This window comes from Chaetodon auriga, chromosome 7, assembly GCF_051107435.1.
Source record: "Chaetodon auriga isolate fChaAug3 chromosome 7, fChaAug3.hap1, whole genome shotgun sequence".
NCBI classification, from domain to species: Eukaryota; Metazoa; Chordata; class Actinopteri; order Chaetodontiformes; family Chaetodontidae; genus Chaetodon; species Chaetodon auriga.
In genome coordinates, this window is record NC_135080.1 from 9075819 (window position 1) to 9094967 (window position 19149).

General features: G+C 41.1%; 3 protein-coding genes across 3 annotated transcripts; all 3 read right to left on the reverse strand.

Annotated features, from left to right (window-relative positions):
* Window positions 1-1552: 1552 nt before the first annotated feature.
* On the reverse strand, window positions 1553-5656 carry LOC143323585 (extracellular calcium-sensing receptor-like). Its single transcript, XM_076735510.1, has 9 exons — window positions 5547-5656; window positions 4993-5287; window positions 4747-4833; window positions 4270-4539; window positions 3715-3921; window positions 3353-3628; window positions 2881-3108; window positions 2652-2775; window positions 1553-2573 (listed from the first exon to the last, which is right to left on the reverse strand). The coding sequence occupies exons 1-9, from the start codon at window positions 5654-5656 to the stop codon at window positions 1669-1671; spliced, it is 2502 nt and encodes an 833-aa protein (XP_076591625.1). The 3' UTR covers window positions 1553-1668.
* Window positions 5657-7495: 1839 nt separating this feature from the next.
* LOC143323372 (extracellular calcium-sensing receptor-like) lies at window positions 7496-11561 on the reverse strand. The gene is made up of 9 exons (XM_076735198.1): window positions 11395-11561; window positions 10825-11119; window positions 10576-10662; window positions 10042-10311; window positions 9532-9738; window positions 9173-9448; window positions 8684-8911; window positions 8479-8602; window positions 7496-8400 (listed from the first exon to the last, which is right to left on the reverse strand). The coding sequence occupies exons 1-9, from the start codon at window positions 11502-11504 to the stop codon at window positions 7496-7498; spliced, it is 2502 nt and encodes an 833-aa protein (XP_076591313.1). The 5' UTR covers window positions 11505-11561.
* A 2006-nt stretch (window positions 11562-13567) lies between these two features.
* On the reverse strand, window positions 13568-17745 carry LOC143323554 (extracellular calcium-sensing receptor-like). Its single transcript, XM_076735453.1, has 9 exons — window positions 17603-17745; window positions 17051-17345; window positions 16803-16889; window positions 16352-16621; window positions 15830-16036; window positions 15465-15740; window positions 15016-15243; window positions 14809-14932; window positions 13568-14730 (listed from the first exon to the last, which is right to left on the reverse strand). Exons 1-9 carry the CDS (start codon window positions 17710-17712, stop codon window positions 13826-13828), a joined length of 2502 nt encoding a protein of 833 aa, XP_076591568.1. The 5' UTR covers window positions 17713-17745; the 3' UTR covers window positions 13568-13825.
* Window positions 17746-19149: the final 1404 nt, after the last annotated feature.

Consider the following 19149-nt stretch of genomic DNA (forward strand, 5'->3'; position numbering starts at 1 on the left):
TCCTGAGGGCAAACATTTGAGCTGATGATAACTGTACAGAGATGACCAGTCCTTCTTAAGACAATCAGGTGTAATTGTGTAGGCAAAACATGCAGGGGCCTTGCATGTTGATAATAAATTCCTGTTTTTTTTTTTGTTTTTTTTTAAATTCTTGCCTAAGAGGTGTTTAGACCACCTCTACTTATGGCAAATTAAAAAAAAGAAGTTGTCATGAGGGTCAACGATGCAGGACTGCTCTGGAGGACAGCCAGGAGGTTGGAGAAGGGAACAGCACCTGGTGAACTGAAGATCAGGCCATTGGCTTGGCACTGGATGCTAGATGGGTGGACTGTTAGATACCAGAGCAGGACGCTGGTAACAGAACTGCAGAGCAGCAGGCTGGCAAGAGAAGTGCTGAAGTTGTTAGGGCAGAGATAGCCAACTGGGCTGGTGTCAATGGAGATGGCAAGTGGCACATTAGCTGACCAACAGGCCGTTCGGAGGCATAGCTGGATGGGAAGCAGGCTGTGCTTGAGTGATGAAATCAGGAGATATAGGATCCACAGTCCCAGTGTGAAGCTTTCACCTGTAAAAAGCCACTTCTTGTGCAAACTCAGGATCCCACCTCCAGCAGAGAGGGACTTTAGGAAGACTAGGGTTGAACTTAAAAAAACCTCCTTTGCTGTTAATAACAAAATCAGCGACCTCAGACTAAATTCTGATGAAAATAAGGTCTCAGTTCTTGTCCTCTTAGATCTAAGTGCAGCGTTTGATGCGATTGACCATGATATCTCAATCAACCGTCTTGGACAGTTGGTTGGTCTTTTTGAATGTTTATTAAACTGGTTTAAAACATACATTAAAGGGAGAAAGTTCTATGTCAGTCTTGAGATCATGTGTCTGAGAAACATGCCATCTGTTTGGGGTAGCAGGTAGCTGTCTTGGTCCATTACTGTTGTCACTTTATGTGCTGCCACTTGGTGATATTTTTGGAGAACACAATGCATGTTTCAATAGTTATGTAGATGACACAGAACTGTACATCTGTGCTGAACCAAATGATGCTGCAGCTATAGACTCAATTACAAACTGTCTCTTGACAATAAGTAAATGGATGAGCAATAATTTCTTGAAGTTAAAGGAGCACAAAACTAAAATCCTACCACTCAGCTATTAAACAAAGAGAGACCCAGATCTAAGATTCAGGTCCCATGTTAACGAGGTGACTAAAACTTCATTTTTCACATTAGAAATATAGCTAAAGTACAACTATTTTTATATCAAAACTCTGGAACACACTACCTACAAGTATCAGGGAAGCAGCTCACTGAATATTTTCAAAAGAAAAAATAAAACGTGTCTCTTCACTTCAGCGTTTAAATAACGAGCTATTGGCTCCTGATACTGGTCTCAAACATTTCTGCCTTGTCTCATGCTTACACACTGCTGCACTTCATTTAAAATGTGCCATGAAATGCCTGCTTCAGTTTAATTAAGACCTGTGGTGAATCAGTGTCTGTAGAGAGAGAAAAAAGATTCAGAAAGCAGAGACACCAGCACACCAGCCCTACATTCGCAATATGTTTACACTTCTGTTAATATCAACGTATAGCCTGATGCCTCTATCTTTGTATTGGAGAAAGACAAAGGATTAATTATGTCAAATGAAATTAAGTGCAGTGTTTATGACTAGATGCCCCGACCCATGATTGATTTCTTTGTGTTCCTCTCTGGTCTCAGCAGGATTATGTAGCATTTGGGTCCAAACAGTGCTAACAAGAGGCCAAAACTGGAGGCCAAGATGGCAAACACCTCCACTGCATCTGAGTATTTGCCTGGTGAGCTGATGTAAGCAGGGACAAAGGCCACCCACACAGCACAGAAGATCAGCATGCTGAAAGTGATGAGTTTGGCCTCATTGAAACTATCTGGAAGATTCCTTGCCATAAATGCAATCAGACAACTGAGGATTGCCAGTGAGCCAATGTAACCCAGTAACACAGCAAAACCAACTGTGGACCCAACTACACACTCATAAACTATTTTATCATCTTGGTATTGAGTGTTTTTATGAGGAGCTGGTGAGGCAGAGACAATCCAGACAGTGCAAATTGCTGCTTGAATCACTGTTAGAAGAATAACTGTCCCTCTCTGCTGCACACTACCAAACCACTTCAGACTGGCTCCACCTCCTGGCTTGGAGGCCTTGAACACAGCCAGAACCACCATGGTTTTCACTAGGATGCATGATACACAAAGCACAAAGCTGATCCCAAATGCTGCATGTCTCAGCTGACATGTCCACAGCACGGGATGGCCAATAAACAGCAGTGAACACAGGAAACATAACTTAAGTGACAGCAATAGCTGGAAACTAAGTTCTGAATTGTTTGCTCGTACGATAGGTGTTTTACGATGATAGACAAAGATCCCCAGGACAACAGCACAGATACATGTACCAAACAATGATGCAGCTGTCAAGCAGATACCCAGAGGCTCATGGTAGGAGAGGAACTCTGTTTCCTTCAGAACACAGTGGTCACGCTGGGGGCTGGACCAGAAGTCCTCTGGACAACTGGTGCACTCAGTGGAGTCTATGAAAACAGGGGCAGTCTTGAGATTCATGTTTATATGATATCTCCAAACAACAATGTTAAAAAATGAATACCAACCTGTCTTATTGCTGATCTTTCCTTCAGAACAAGGGATGCAGTCGAAACAGCACTCAGGTTCACCTTTCTTTCTGGCTATGCGGGTACCTGGAGGGCAGCTCTCACTGCACACTGATCGAGGTGGCTACAAGAAGAAGATTTGTTATTGTGCACTACTTCACATTGAAACAATGAGTTTTCCATGTGGTGTAAAAAAAAAAAAAAAGAAAAAAAGAAAAAAAGAAATAACCTTTTTTGATTCATGGTTCCAGAAAATTTTGTTTTCATCAATTGTGAGGTCTTCACCTTTGAAGGCCGACCTCTTCACCTCGCCCACATTCTGAACTTCAGTTCTTCCATCAGGGAGCCACAGCCAGTTCATGATATCATATATTGGTAAGGAATCACCATTTTCATCAAATGCCACTTGATCACCAAAAGGTGTGGTGAAATTGACTTTTTCCAAGTAATACACCAGCTATGCTTGTCAGAAAAAGAGATAGAAGAAAATCAAAGAGGACAGATCAGAAATAAATCTACATGACAATGGTGAACACAGCAGTGCCTTGTATTCAGTAATAAAATTATTTATTTAATCAAATTTTTATATTCAAACTTTAATGATTATTGAATTCTGTTTAAGCCTGAAAAGCTACCTGCAATCAATACGGAAGTGTAGGATTTAGTCATATTGACAGATGGACCGTAAACTGATATCACACCTGCCATGGCTCCAGTCTTTTCAGATTGCCACAGCTGTGCCCACTGAAAGGCCCTCTACCTGACTCGCACTGCAGCATGTCATCAAGGGCATACGCCAGAGCATACACAGCCTTGTACACATTGTACTCTGGCCTGAGGTCTGAAATGTCCAATAACTCTGTCTCCACCTCCTCTAGATCTTCCTGTCCAGTGCATAATGTTCCTCCAGCTTCCATCCACCCTGCTGGAGGTGGTGCAAATCTGCACTGAAATGTATGTTCCCAAAACTGGTTTACCTGAAATATATTCAAAACAGTGTGTTATAAATGACAACATATTATTCTTGCACTTACCAGATCAGATTGCAGAGTGTAACACTCACCATGCTATTTCCATTGCTGTTGTTGTAGTGTTGGTCAGGACGTATTTGTAGGAGGAATTCCCTGAGCCCTGGTATTTCTCCTCGACGGATGCCGATGCCCAGTGTGCCACCCAGGTACGGCATGAAGTGGGGGGTCTGAAAGACAGTAGCTGCTATCCAGGCTTCACTGGCCATCCACTGCAGGCCTGTCACATTCTGCCTCACCACCTGTGCAGAATACCACTTCTCTAGTGCCATGCCACTAAAGCAGTGTCTTATGATGCAAAGTTTACACAGATGATTTGTCTGATTCATACATGGGTGTAATCTTGTGTTTTACATCATATTACGAGCAAAGTAATGCACATCATCATAGTTCAGTATCATTAGTGTGATTAAATGTCATTAAATCTCATTCCAAAACACTTCTAACAATTAAGAGGCGCGATGCATCAAATTACATATATTTATCAAAGGCCAACATACTGCAACGTACATCACTTTGATAATTGAAGCAATGAGTTGTATCAACTGTAACTACATTAATTTAAAAATAAGTTGTATTTAAAGCCCAACCTCCTCCATGAGATCAATCATGTGACTCTCATGTGCAAACACAATGACCACACGAGCTGTGGATTTCTTCATCACATCCACAATCCTCTGATTTTCAGATGGATCATTGTCCCAAGGTAAAACCTCTAAGTAGGCCAGACAACCTCCACCAGACTGAGCCAGGTCAGACTGAAAGGACCGGGCAGCGTGGAGTCCATAATCATCATCACTGACCAGCAGACCTGCCCAAGTCCAGCCAAAGTGCTTTAGAATCTGAATCATAGCACGCACCTAAATGAATACAGAGTGAAGTATTAATATACAAGCTGAAAAATTATTTCAGTGGATAACCTGCTGAACATGTTTCACAATGCATCATGCTTAATGATTGCTTTAAAGACTGTTGTATGAGACCAAACAGCCCCATCAATGACACAAAGAATGCAACAGTATTAGAGAGCAGAAAAGCATTTGTCCTTGCAGTGCATTGACAGTCACCTGGAAAGCATCACTTGGGATTGTCCTAAAGAAGGATGGAAACTTTGGTCGGTCACTCAGGCAGGAACATGTGGAAAAATAACTCACCTGTCAGAGACACAGACTGTACATCCTAAAAACATTCAAAGTCTTTACCTACTCTTTCAGCCTCTAAAGGTTTATAGCATATTTATAACTGACATTAAATATGAAATTAAATCAAAGTGATACAAAGTTTCTTTTAAGATAGGAAGGCAGAAAACTTACCATAGGTACTCTGTACAAACCTAAGACGGTGGAGATGGCAATGGAATGTGTAGAGGAAGAATCACCCACAATCCCAAGGACTGGAGGGGCTCCTACGCAAGCCTCCTCTAATACAAACTGCTTCTCTTGACCATTGACTAAGGACAATGCTGCACGGAATCCAATTGCTAGTTTCATGCAGTTATCATAAAGACTGTATCCCAGAGTCACATTAGGTAGCAGGTTGGAGTTTCTGTTGATCTCTTCAACAGCAAAGGCCATGGTCTGTGCCTGCCTAAAACCTGGAGTGTCAAAACTAACAGAAAAAAATATCAGTTCACAGTTGAAAAACATAAGATAATACAGTAGATCACAACCACAGATTTTGAAAACCGTTAAGACAGTACAATCAGCACAATTATCATAACACAACAAAACTGCAACATAAGTAATATGTTTAAAATGGCATAAACACAAAATGAAATTCAGAGTAATATGTGATTGTCAAATACACTCTCCTAATGGCACTGATTTTCCACAGTTTCTCCCTGTTGCTGTGTCCCCAACAGACTCACCCGTGGCAGGTAGGTGGTTGTGGCTCTGAGGTGAAAGACAGGTCAGGAAAGAAAGAAAAGAAATGGATTTCAAACAGTCCACCTAGAACCACATCTCCAGCCTTGTGCATCCCATTTAGAGGAAACTGTTCCTGTAACTGGCAGGAAGAGGAATGAAGAGGGGTGGACACAGCAAACAAAAAGAACAAATACATCAATGTGAAATGTATGACAAAGTGCAAGGTGATCTTTACAAATGCCAACATGACTTTCCTCATCTTCACTCTTTTTCCGAGCCAAGTCACTTTTATTGCTATATCAACCCCTTTTATCGACTTGCGGTATTGTTCAGTCTTGTGCACCACCCATTAGAGCATAAACAATAGTAGGGGCAGGGCCTAAAATGCATTTCATTTGACATTCATTTTGTCTTGAGGCAGAGGTGATTTGCACACTTTTAATAACATCTCCTCATGGCCATTTTTCCAACCCAAATTTAATTTGACTGTAATTACTGACATCTATTCAAATTTGAACAGCGGTAATGAGATGTATTTATTAGTTTTACGAGATATAATATTGAAGACAGCTTGATGTGTATGGTATATGAAGCCAATATTTCACATTTTTTAAAACATAGATTTGCATGATTAAGAAGCTCCAGCATCTCAGCTATGCTACTAAGTTTTATGCTTCAGGAAGTTTCTTATGTTGTCACACTCCTCATTTAGTCTTCTGAGTAAAATGTTATTGATTTTGTCCAGAGGGCAAACATTTGAGCTGATGATAACTGTACAGAAATGATCAGTCCTTCTTAAGACAGTCAGGTTCAATTGTGTAGGCAAAACATGGTGTTTAGACCACCTCTACTTGGCATGGCAAATTGAAAAAAAAAAAAGAAGTTGTCTTGGGGGTCAATGATGCGGGACTGCTCTCGAGGACAGCCAGGAGACCGGAGAAGGGAATGGCACCTGGTGAACTGAAGATCAGACCAGAGGCTGGGCAGTGGGTGCTAGACAGGTGGACTGCCGGATACCAGTGCAGGACGCTGGTAACAGGACTGCAGAGCAGGAGGCTGATAGACAAGTGCTGAAGTTTTTTGGGCGGAGATAGCCAACTGGGAATCTTGCCTGGTGTCAATGGAGATGGCAAATGGCGCATTAGCTGACCAGCAGGCTGTGCTTGTGTGATGAAATTAGGAGAAACAGGATCCACAGTCCCAGTGTGAAACTTCCACCTGTAGAAAGCCACTTCTTGTGCAAACTCAGGATCCCACCTCCAGCAGAGAGGGACTTTAGGAAGCTTCGGTTGGAATTGACAAAAACCTCCTTTTCTCTTGATAACAAAATCAGTGACTTCAGACTAAATTCCAATGAAAATAAGGTCTCAGTTCTTGTCCTCTTAGATCTAAGTGCAGGGTTGGTATTTAATTAAGTGGTGTACAATAATCTGGGGAAATTATCTCCTTGGAATAAGTCTGAGATTACAAATCTTGGTGTAATCCTAAACCCAAGTTAATTTTTCACGTTAGAAATATAGCTAAACTACGACTATTTTTAAATCAAAACTCTGGAACACACTACCTACAAATGTCAGGAAAGCAGCTCACTGAATATTTTCAAAAGAAATATGAAAACGTGTCTCTTCACTTCAGCAATTAAATAACAAGCTATTGGCTCCTGATACTGGTCTCAAACATGTCCGCCTTGCCTCATGCTTATACACTGCTGCACTTCTTTTAAGATGTTGTATGAAAAGCCTGCTTCAGTTTAATTAAGACCTGTGGTGAATCAGTGTCTGTAGAGAGAGAAAAAAGATTCAGAAAGCAGAGACACCAGCACACCAGCCCTACATTCGCAATATGTTTACACTTCTGTTAATATCAAAGTATTGCCTGATGCCTCTATCTTTGTATTGGAGAAAGACAAAGGATTAATTATGTCAAATGAAATTAAGCGCAGTGTTTATAACTAGATGCCCCGACCCATGATTGATTTCTTTGTGTTCCTCTCTGGTCTCAGCAGGATTATGTAGCATTTGGGTCCAAACAGTGCTAACAAGAGGCCAAAACTGGAAGCCAGGATGGCAAACACCTCCACTGCATCTGAGTATTTGCCTGGTGAGCTGATGTAAGCAGGGACAAAGGCCACCCACACAGCACAGAAGATCAGCATGCTGAAAGTGATGAGTTTGGCCTCATTGAAACTGTCTGGAAGATTCCTTGCCATGAATGCAATCAGACAACTGAGGATCGCCAACGACCCAATGTAACCCAGTAACACAGCAAAACCAACTGTGGACCCAACTACACACTCATAAACTATTTTATCATCTTGGTATTGAGTGTTTTTATGAGGAGCTGGTGAGGCAGAGACAATCCAGACAGTGCAAACTGCTGCTTGAATAGAAGTAAGAACAATAACTGTCCCTCTCTGCTGCACAGCACCAAACCACTTCAGACTGGCTCCACCTCCTGGCTTAGAGGCCTTGAACACAGCCAGAACAACCATGGTTTTCACTAGGATGCATGATACACAAAGCACAAAGCTGATCCCAAATGCTGCATGTCTCAGCTGGCATGTCCACAGCCTTGGACGGCCAATAAACAGCAGTGAACACAGGAAACATAACTTAAGTGACAGCAATAGCTGGAAACTAAGTTCTGAATTGTTTGCTCGTACGATAGGTGTTTTACGATGATAGACAAATATCCCCAGGACAACAGCACAGATACATGTACCCAGCAATGATGCAGCTGTCAAGCAGATACCCAGAGGCTCATGGTAGGAGAGGAACTCTGTTTTCTTAGGAACACAGTGGTCACGCTGGGGACTGGGCCAGAAGCCCTCTGGACAACTGGTGCACTCAATGGAGTCTATGAAAACAGGGTAAGTCTTGAGATTCATGTTTATATCATATCTCCAAACAACAATATTTAAAACTGAATACCAACCAGTCTTATTGCTGATCTTTCCCTCAGAACAAGGGATGCAGTCGAAACAGCACTCAGGTTCACCTTTCTTTCTGGCTATGCGGGTACCTGGAGAGCAGCTCTCACTGCACACTGATCGAGGTGGCTACAAGAAGAAGATCTGTTATTGTGCACTACTTCATTGAAAAAATGAGTTTTCCATGTGGGGTGTAAAAAAAGAAATAACCTTTTTTGATTCATGGTTCCAGAAAATTTTGCTTTCATCAATTGTGAGTTCTTCACCTTTGAAGGCCGACCACTTGACCTCACCCACGTTCTGAACTTCAGTTCTTCCATCAGGGAGCCACAGCCAGTTCATGATATCATATATTGGTAAGACATCACGATTTTCATCAAATGCCACTTGATCACCAGATGGTGTGGTGAAATTGATTCTATCCAAGTAATACACAAGCTACACATGTCAGAAAAAAGGATAGAAGAAAATCAAAGAGGACAGATAAAAAATAAATCTACATGACAATGGCGAACACAGCAATGCTGTGTATTCAATTATCAAATTATTTATTTAATCACATTTTTATATTCATGCTTTAATTATTGTTTAATTATTTAAAACTATTAACGCTATTAAAGCCAAAAAAGCTACGTGCAAGAAATAATGCAGTGTAGGATTTCGTCATATTGACAGATGGAGTGTAAACTGATATCACACCTGCCATGGCTCCAGTCTTTTCAGATTGCCACAGCTGTCCCCGCTGAAAGGCCCTCTACCTGACTCACACTTCAGCATGTCATCAAGGGCATACGCCAGAGCATACACAGCCTTGTACACATTGTACTCTGGCCTGAGGTCTGAAATGTCCAATAACTCTGTCTCCACCTCCTCTAGATCTTCCTGTCCAGTGCATAATGTGCCCCCAACCTCTATCCACCCTGCTGGAGGGGGTGCAAATCTGCACTGAAATGTGTGCTCCCAGAACTGGTTTACCTGAAAAACATTCTTTCATTATGAATAATGACAATATATTATTCTTGTACATTTCAGATCAGATTGAATAGTATAACGCTGACCATGCTATTTCCATTGCTGTTGTTGTGGTGTTGGTCAGGACGTATTTGTAGGAGGAATTCCCTGAGCCCTGGTATTTCTCCTCGACGGATGGCGATGCCCAGTGTGCCACCCAGGTATGGCATGAGGTGGGGGGTCTGGAGTACAGAAGCTGTTGTCCAGGTTTCACTGGCAATCCACTGCAGGCCTGTCACATTCTGCTTCACCACCTGTGCATTATACGAAATAAATAAATTCATAATTCCGTCCCAGGAAAAGTAGTGTCGGATCTTCTCAATTATACAGACTTCACACTTTCATACAGAGATGCAATATCATGTTTCAGGCAGCAGGTCATCATAACTGCAGTCTCACTTTGCAACCTTTCTCAATCATAACAGGTGTGATGTGTTCAATTACTGATATTTATACCGGGCCAACATGTTATTTAATTTAGATGTTTCAGTTTGACAAATAAAACATGAACTTGTATAAATGTGTAACGTTTTTGAAAGATGTATTTCAAGCCCAACCTCTTTCATGAGATAAATTATGTAAATCTCATGTGCAAACACAATGACCACACGAGCTGTGGATTTCTTCATCACATCCACAATTCTCTCAAGTTCAGATGGATCATTGCCCCAAGGTAAAACCTCTAAGTAGGCCAGACAACCTCCGCCAGACTGAGGCACGTCAGATTGAAAGGACCGGGCAGCGTGGAGTCCATAATCATCATCACTGACCAGCAGACCTGCCCAAGTCCAGCCAAAGTGGTTTAGAATCTGAATCATAGTTCGCACCTAAATAAATACAGAGTGAAGTATTAATGCACAAGCTGAAAAAGTATTTCAGTGGAAAACCTGCTGAACAAGTTTCACAGTGCATCACATTTAATTGTTGCCTTAAAGCTTTGTCACAACAGCCCCATCAATGACACAAAGAATGCAACAGTAAAAAATGGCAGAAAAAGCATTTGTCCTTGCAGTGCATGGATGTTCTTTCTGATAAATGTTTAACTGCGCTTGTGGTCTTAAATTCATTTCCATTTGCTGATAAATGATCACCTGGAAAACATCACTTGGGATTGTCCTAAAGAAGGATGGAAACTTTTGCCGGTCACTCAGGCAGGAACATGTGGCAAAATGACTCACCTGTCAGAGACACAGACTGTACATCCTAAAAACATTCAAAGTCTTTACCCACTCTTTCATCTTTTAATGGTTGATTACAGCATGTTAACAAATGACATTTAATTTTTGAATAAAATCAAAATGATCTAAAATTATACTGAGATGACAAGATGGAAAACTTACCATAGGCACTCCGTACAAACCTAAAACAGAGGAGATGGCAATAGAACGTGTAGAGGAAGCATCACCCACAATCCCGAGGACTGGAGGGGCTCCTACACAGGTGTTGTTCAATATAAACTGCTCCTCTTGACCATTGACTAAGGACAATGCTGCACGAAATCCAATTCTTAGTTCGGCACAGTTATCATAAAGACTGTATCCCAGGGTCACATTAGGTAGCAGATTGGAGTTTCTGTTGATCTCATCTATAGCAAAGGCCATGGTCTGAGCCCGCCTGAATCCTATAACATCAAAACTAACACAAAAAACACTACTGTTTATGATGTTAAAATACATTATTCAGTAATTGTGCCAACATGTATGTTGCACAGCTAAATGCTATATGAACAATCAAGCTAGTTCAATAGCAACAATTAGAAAATGTGAATAAAATGTGAACAAGTAACATTTTTAAAATTGCATGAAGACATATTATAATTCTCAGTAATATCTGATTATCAAAACACCTTCCAGTAACGGGATTGATTTCCCCCAGATTCTTCATTTTTGCTGTTTCCCTCATAGACTCACCCTTGGCAGATGGTTGATTGTGGTTCTGAGGTAAATGACAAGTCAGGAGAGACAGAAAAAAAGTGGACTAGAAACAGCCCACCAAGAACTACATCTCCAGCCTTGTGCATCCCATTTAGATGAAACTGTCCTCGCAACTGGCAGGAGGAGGAAGAGGAAAGAGTGGTGGACACAGAAGAAGAACAGTAGGAATTCATAAACATGAAACACATCAGCAACAGCATATTAGTGTCCAACAATGCCCACATGACTTTCACCCTCTTTCCTCCTTTTCTGAGCCAAGTCAGCCAAGTCAGTTTTCTTGCTATATCAACCCCATTTATTGACTTGCAGCTTGTTTAGTCTTGAACACCACCCATCAGGGCATAAGCAAAAGTAGGGGCAGGGCCTAAAATGCATTTCATTTCACATTCATTTTGTCTTGAGGCAGAAGTGATTTGTACATTTTTAATAACATCTCCTCATGGCCATTTTTCCAACCCAAATTTAATTTGACTGTAATGACTGACATGTATTCAAATTTGCACAGTGGTAATGAGATGTATTTATTAGTTTTACTAGATATAATATTAAAGACAGCTAGATGTGTATGGTATATGAAGCCAATATTTCACATTCCTTTAAAACATAGATTTGCATGATGGTGGATTCCACGTTTCCTTCAGAATCACACTGCAGTTTAAAGCCTGAGCAGATACAAATGTTTATCAGAAGAGCCTCTTTATTGTGTGTGTAAGACAACAAATGCACAAATCATCCAAATCAGGGTTTAAAGAAATGTCCACTAGATGGTAGCAGGTGATGAAATAATACATCTTCTCATGTTTTTTTCATTGCACTGTGTGTGCTTGGTCGATGGCTATTATATCTGCCATCAGAGCTTCATCTGTCTAATTTGCAAAATACAGTTTTTGCAAACTAAACACAACATAGTAAATCTAAGTCTATGATTACAGGTACAAACCTTGAGTTTTAATTATTGTTTTTAGCTCAATATATGGATTGTAAGTAGTGGAGGACATTGTGAGTTGTTTTCATTTAGGAGCTGTCCTGATACTAACAAGTCAGCAGAAGTACTGAGCCCCTGTACATTAAGAAGCTCCAGCATCTCAGCTCTGCTACTAAGTTTTATGCTTCAGGAAGTTTCTCGTATTGTCACACTCCTCATTTAGTCTTCTGAGTAAAATGTTATTGATTTTGTCCAGAGGGCAAACATTTGAGCTGATGTTAACTGTACAGAGATGATCAGTCCTTCTTAAGACAGTCAGGTTCAGTTCTGTAGGCAAAACATGAAGGTCCCTTTTGTTGCCTAAGAGGTGTTTAGACCACATCTACTTATGGCAAATTAAAAAAAAAAAAGAAGTTGTCTTGGGGGTCAATGATGCGGGACGGCTCTCGAGGACAGCCAGGAGACTGGAGAAGGGAATGGCACCTGGTGAACTGAAGATCCGACCAAAGGCTGTGCAGTGGGTGCTAGACAGGTGGAATACCGGATACCTGTGCAGGACACTGGTAACAGGACTGCAGAGCAGGAGGCTGATAGACAAGTGCTGAAGTTTTTTGGGTGGAGATAGCCAACTGGGAATCTTGCCTGGTGTCAATGGAGATGGCAAATGGCGCATTAGCTGACCAGCAGGCTGTGCTTGAGTGATGAAATTAGGAGAAACAGGATCCACAGTCCCAGTGTGAAACTTCTACCTGTAGAAAGCCACTTGCAAACTCGGGATCCCACCTCCAGCAGAGAGGGACTTTAGGAAGCCTCAGTTTGAAATGACAAAAACCTCCTTTTCTCTTGATAACAAATTCAGTGACTTCAGACTAAATTGATAAATTGATAATGAAAATAAGGTCTCAGTTCTTGTCCTCTTAGATCTAAGTGCAGGGTTGGTATTTAATTAAGTGGTATATAATAATCTGGGGAAATTATCTCCCTGGATTAAGTCTGAGATTACAAATCTTGGTGTAATCCTAAACCCAAGTTAATTTTTCACGTTAGAAATATAGCTAAACTACGACTATTTTTAAATCAAAACTCTGGAACACACTACCTACAAATATCAGGAAAGCAGCTCACTGAATATTTTCAAAAGAAATATGAAAACGTGTCTCTTCACTTCAGCAACTAATGAGCTATTGGCTCCTGATACTGGTCTCAAATATTTCCGCCTTGCCTCATGCTTACACACTGCTGCACTTCTTTTAAGATGTTGTAAGAAAGGCCTGCTTAAGTTTAATTAAGACCTGTGGTGAATCAGTGTCTGTAGAGAGAGAAAAAAGATTCAGAAAGCAGAGACACCAGCACATCAGCCCTACATTTGCAATATGTTAACACTTCTGTTAATATCAACATATTACCTGATGCCTGTATTTTTGTATTGGAGAAAGACAAAGAATTAATTGTGTCAAATTAAATTAAGTGCAGTGTTTATGACTAGATGCCCCGACCCATGATTGATTTCTTTGTGTTCCTCTCTGGTCTCAGCAGGATTATGTAACATTTGGGTCCAAACAGTGCTAACAAGAGGCCAAAACTGGAAGCCAGGATGGCAAACACCTCCACTGCATCTGAGTATTTGCCTGGTGAGCTGATGTAAGCTGGGACAAAGGCCACCCACACAGCACAGAAGATCAGCATGCTGAAAGTGATGAGTTTGGCCTCATTGAAACTATCTGGAAGATTCCTTGCTATGAATGCAATCAGACAACTGAGGATTGCCAGTGACCCAATGTAACCCAATAACAGTGCAAAACCAACTGTGGACCCAACTACACACTCATAAACTATTTTATCATCTTGGTATTGAGTGTTTTTATGTGGCGCTGGTGAGGCAGAGACAATCCAGACAGTGCAAATTGCTGCTTGAATTGATGTAAGAACAATAACTGTCCCTCTCTGCTGCACACTACCAAACCACTTCAGACTGGCTCCACCTCCTGGCTTGGAGGCCTTGAACACAGCCAGAACCACCATGGTTTTCACTAGGATGCATGAGACACAAAGCACAAAGCTGATCCCAAATGCTGCATGTCTCAGCTGGCATGTCCACAGCACGGGATGGCCAATAAACAACAGTGAACACAGGAAACATAACTTAAGTGACAGCAATAGCTGGAAACTAAGTTCTGAATTGTTTGCTCGTACGATAGGTGTTTTACGATGATAGATAAAGATCCCCAGGACAACAGCACAGATACATGTACCAAACAATGATGCAGCTGTCAACCAGATACCCAGAGGCTCATGGTAGGAGAGGAACTCTGTTTTCTTCAGAACACAGTGGTCACGCTGGCGACTGGACCAGAAGTCCTCTGGACAACTGGTGCACTCAGTGGAGTCTATGAAAACAGGATAAGTCTTGAGATTCATGTTTATATCATATCTCCAAACAACAATATTTAAAACTGAATACCAACCAGTCTTATTACTGATCTTTCCCTCAGAACAAGGGATGCAGTCGAAACAGCACTCAGGTTCACCTTTCTTTCTGGCTATGCGGGTACCTGGAGGGCAGCTCTCACTGCACACTGATCGAGGTGGCTACAGGGAGAAGATCTGTTATTGTGCACTACTTCACATTGAAAGAACGAGTTTTCCATGTGTGGTGTAAAAAAAGAAATAACCTTTTTTGATTCATGGTTCCAGAAAATTTTGTTTTCATCAATTGTGAGTTCTTCACCTTTAAAGGCCGACCTCTTGACCTCACCCACATTCTGAACTTCAGTTCTTCCATCAGGGAGCCACAGCCAGTTCATGATATCATATATTGGTAAGACATCACCATTTTCATCAAATGCCACTTGATCACCAAATGGTGTTGTGAAATTGACCTTTTCCAAGTAATACACAAGCTACATATGTCAGAAAAAAGGACAGAAGAAAATCAATGAGGACAGATAAGAAATAAATCTACATGACAATGGTGAACACAGCAGTGCCTTGTGTTCAATAATCAAACTGTATACTACGCTTATGAAATTATTTAAAACAATACCTTAAAAGCTACGGGCAAGAAATACTGAAGTGTATGATTTAATGACATAGACAGATGGACTGTAAACTGATATCACACCTGCCATGGCTCCAGTCTTTTCGGATTGCCACAGCTGTCCCCGCTGAAAGGTCCTCTACCTGACTCGCACTGCAGCATGTCAGCAAGGGCATACGCCAGAGCATAGACAGCCTTGTACACATTGTACTCTGGCCTGAGGTCTGAAATGTCCAACAACTCTGTCTCCACCTCCTCTAGATCTTCCTGTCCAGTGCATAATGTTCCCCCAGCTTCGATCCACCCTGCTGGAGGTGGTGCAAATCTACACTGAAATGTGTGTTCCCAAAACTGGTTTACCTGAAATATTTTCAAAACAGTGTGTTATGAATGATGACAATATATTATTCTTGCACTTACCAGATCAGATTGCATGGTTAAACACTCACCATGCTATTTCCATTGCTGTTGTTGTGGTGTTGGTCAGGGCGTATTTGTAGGAGGAATTCCCTGAGCCCTGGTATTTCTCCTCGACGGATGGCGATGCCCAGTGTGCCACCCAGGTATGGCATGAGTTGGGGGGTCTGGAGCACAGTAGCTGCTGTCCAGGCTTCACTGGCCATCCACTGCAGGCCTGTCACATTCTGCCTCACCACCTGTGCATTATACCAAATCGAAATTCAGTTTGCCATGCCACCAAAGTAGTGTCTAGTCTTGTGAATTATACACCTTACAAGTTTGATGACTCATTCATATACAGCTGCAAGCCTTTGCTTTAGACAGTATCTTTCAACAAATGATACATTTCATCATTACTGCAGTTTCATGTGATTTATCTAGGTAAATGATGTCACTCTATAACCTTTCTAACACAGGTCAACATGCAATTTAACTGAGATGTTTCAGTTTGACAAATAAAACATGAACTTTATATATACAATTTTTTTTTTAAAGATGTATTCAAGCCCAACCTCTTCCATGAGATTAATCATGTGACTCTCATGTGCAAACACAATGACCACACGAGCTGTGGATTTCTTCATCACATCAACAATCCTCTTAAGTTCAGTTGGATCATGGCCCCAAGGCAAAATCTCTAAGTAGGCCAGACAACCTCCACCAGACTGAACCAGGTCAGACTGAAAGGACCGGGCAGCGTGGAGTCCATAATCATCATCACTGACCAGCAGACCTGTCCAAGTCCAGCCAAAGCGCTTTAGAATCTGAATCATAGCACGCACCTAAATGAATACAGAGTGAATCAATTCATAGGCTGAAAAAAATATTTTTAAAACCTGCATAACATGTTTCACAATGCATCATGCTTAATAATTGCTTTTAGTGCATGGACATTATGTGTGATAAATTTTTAACTGCACATGTGTACTTTAATGCATTTTCATTTTGCTGACAGATGGTCACCTGGAAAGCATCACTTGGGATTGTCCTAAAGAAGGATGGAAACTTTGGTCGGTCACTCAGGCAGGAACATGTGGCAAAATAACTCACCTGTGAACACAGACTGTGCATCCTAAAAAAACATGCAAAGCCTTGACCCACTCTTTCAGCCTCTAAAGGTTGATTACAGCAAGTTTACAACTGACATTACATTTTTGAATAAAATCAAAATGATTTATAACAATTCTTAAATGGCAAGATGGAAAACTTACCATCGGAACTCCGTACAAACCTAAGACGGTGGAGATGGCAATGGAACGTGTAGAGGAAGAATCACCCACAATCCCGAGGACTGGAGGGGCTCCTACACAAGTCTCCTCTAATGTAAACTGCTCCTCTTGACCATTGACTAAGGACAATGCTGCACGAAATCCAATTGCCAGTTTGACACAGTTATCATAAAGACTGTATCCCAGAGTCACATTTTGTAGCAGGTTTGAGTTTCTGTTGATCTCATCAATAGCAAAGGCCATGGTCTGGGCTTGCCTGAATCCTAGAACATCAAAACTAACACAAGAAATACCACTGTTTACTACTGAAAAATAAAACATAGAGTGCCTTCGTCAATATGTATGTTGCATAATTACAAATTTTATGAACAATCAAGCCAGTTGAATATCAACAATTAGTCTAAGTGTAGTTTGTTTAAAATGGCATAAATACAAAATGCAATTTTAGAGTAATATGTGATTTTCAAATACACTCTCCTAATGGCATTGATATTCCCCAGTTCCTCCTTTTCGCTGTTTCCGTGACAGACTCACCCGTGGCAGGTAGGCGGTTGTGGCTCTGAGGTGAAAGACAGGTCTGGAAAGACAGAAAAGAAGTGGATTTCAAACAGCCCACCTAGAACCACATCTCCAGCCTTGCGCATTCCATTGAGGTGAAACTGTCGCTGTAACTGGCAGGAGGAGCAATATGGAGGAGCCGACACAGCAGACGAAAAGTAGCAACACAACAACATGAAATAAATCAGCAAGAGAATGTGGATCTCTAAAAATGCTAACATGACTTTCCTTGTCTTCACTCTTTTTCTAATCCCAGTCACTTTTATTGCTACAGCAACCCTTTATTTACTTGGAGTATTGTTCAATTTTGTGCACCTCCCATTCGAGCATAAACAAAAGTATGGGCAGGGCCTAAAATGCATTTCATTTGACATTAATTTTGTATTGAGGCAGAAGAGATTTATGCACTTTTAATAACATCTCCCCATGGTCATCTTTCCAACCCAAATTTAATTTGACTGTAATTACTGACATCTCTTCAAATTTGCACAGTGGTGATGAAATGTATTAATTAATTTTACTTAATATCATAATAAAGAGTGCATATGTACATGTGTATGCTATATAAAGTCAATATTTCACATTCTTTTAAAAACATTTACTTGCATTGTTGTAAAGAACAAGTTTTGTTCAGAATATTTGAAGCCTGATCAGATACAAATGTGTGTCGCAAAAGCCTCTTTATAGTGAGTGTAATCTCAAATTAGTGTATGTGACAAGCATACTAAATTAAACTCACCAAATGTACAACTCAGCCTTAAATATATTTCACCTAAGATAGATTTTGGATTGAAGATGACCTGACTGCACACTTTTAATAACATTTCATTAAGGCCACATTACAGCTGCTTTCCTTATTGTAAAATACAAGGTTTCTTCAGAATCTCTCTGCAGGTTAAAACCTGAGGAGATACATAAGTGTTTTGGAAGATCCACTTTGTATTGAGTATAATCCCAAATTTCTGGGCATGACAAACATACCAAAGTCAACTCATCTTCTCTGTATTTCATTGTGAAGCTTGAACATAGTGTACTCAAATGTCCACTAGATGGTGGCAGCATACTAAGGTATTTTGTGAAATAATACATATTTTTTTTTAATGTTAGCGAAGGCAGTGGGCAGTCCTAATGTTTCTAAGTGGTCCCGTTCAGTAGGTAGGCCCACAGGCATTTGCACAGCCACCGCAATCCTGACACTGGCAGGTGGAGGATTGCACCATCCAGTTGTTACAGTGTCTCTCTGCACCATGGAAACTCCCACGATTTACCCACCAGCACCTGCACCATGGCTGGGAGCCAAGACGCACTTGTGCTTTCTTGTGCCTCCATAATGACAGCTAGATGCTTCTCCTGCATGTTTGGTAACAGGCATGGAGTCAGAGAAACTTGGGGAAATGTGTAAAGGAGAGCTCTGGGCCAAGGGGTGTTGAAAGATGGCATCTTGTCCAAGTGGAGAGTCCTCCTGTACTTTCATGGAGAACCACAATGTGCATTGACTTGTGAGTGAGTGAGACGAAGGGATC

Excerpts from the sequence above, each read along its gene's own strand:
- LOC143323585 (XM_076735510.1), bottom strand. The coding sequence starts at position 5,656 with ATGCACAAGGCTGGAGATGTGGTTCTAGGTGGACTGTTTGAAATCCAT. Across the intron at positions 4,540-4,746 it reads TCCCAAGTGATGCTTTCCAG|GTGCGTGCTATGATTCAGAT; the intron begins GTGACTGTCAAT and ends GTATTCATTTAG. Across the intron at positions 2,776-2,880 it reads GGAACCATGAATCAAAAAAG|CCACCTCGATCAGTGTGCAG; the intron begins GTTATTTCTTTT and ends TTCTTCTTGTAG.
- LOC143323554 (XM_076735453.1), bottom strand. The coding sequence starts at position 17,712 with ATGCGCAAGGCTGGAGATGTGGTTCTAGGTGGGCTGTTTGAAATCCAC. Across the intron at positions 15,741-15,829 it reads ACAGCAATGGAAATAGCATG|GTAAACCAGTTTTGGGAACA; the intron begins GTGAGTGTTTAA and ends AAAATATTTCAG. Across the intron at positions 14,731-14,808 it reads AAAGATCAGTAATAAGACTG|ACTCCACTGAGTGCACCAGT; the intron begins GTTGGTATTCAG and ends CTGTTTTCATAG.
- LOC143323372 (XM_076735198.1), bottom strand. The coding sequence starts at position 11,504 with ATGCACAAGGCTGGAGATGTAGTTCTTGGTGGGCTGTTTCTAGTCCAC. Across the intron at positions 11,120-11,394 it reads CAATCAACCATCTGCCAAGG|TTTTGATGTTATAGGATTCA; the intron begins GTGAGTCTATGA and ends TTTTTGTGTTAG. Across the intron at positions 8,401-8,478 it reads AAAGATCAGCAATAAGACTG|ACTCCATTGAGTGCACCAGT; the intron begins GTTGGTATTCAG and ends CTGTTTTCATAG.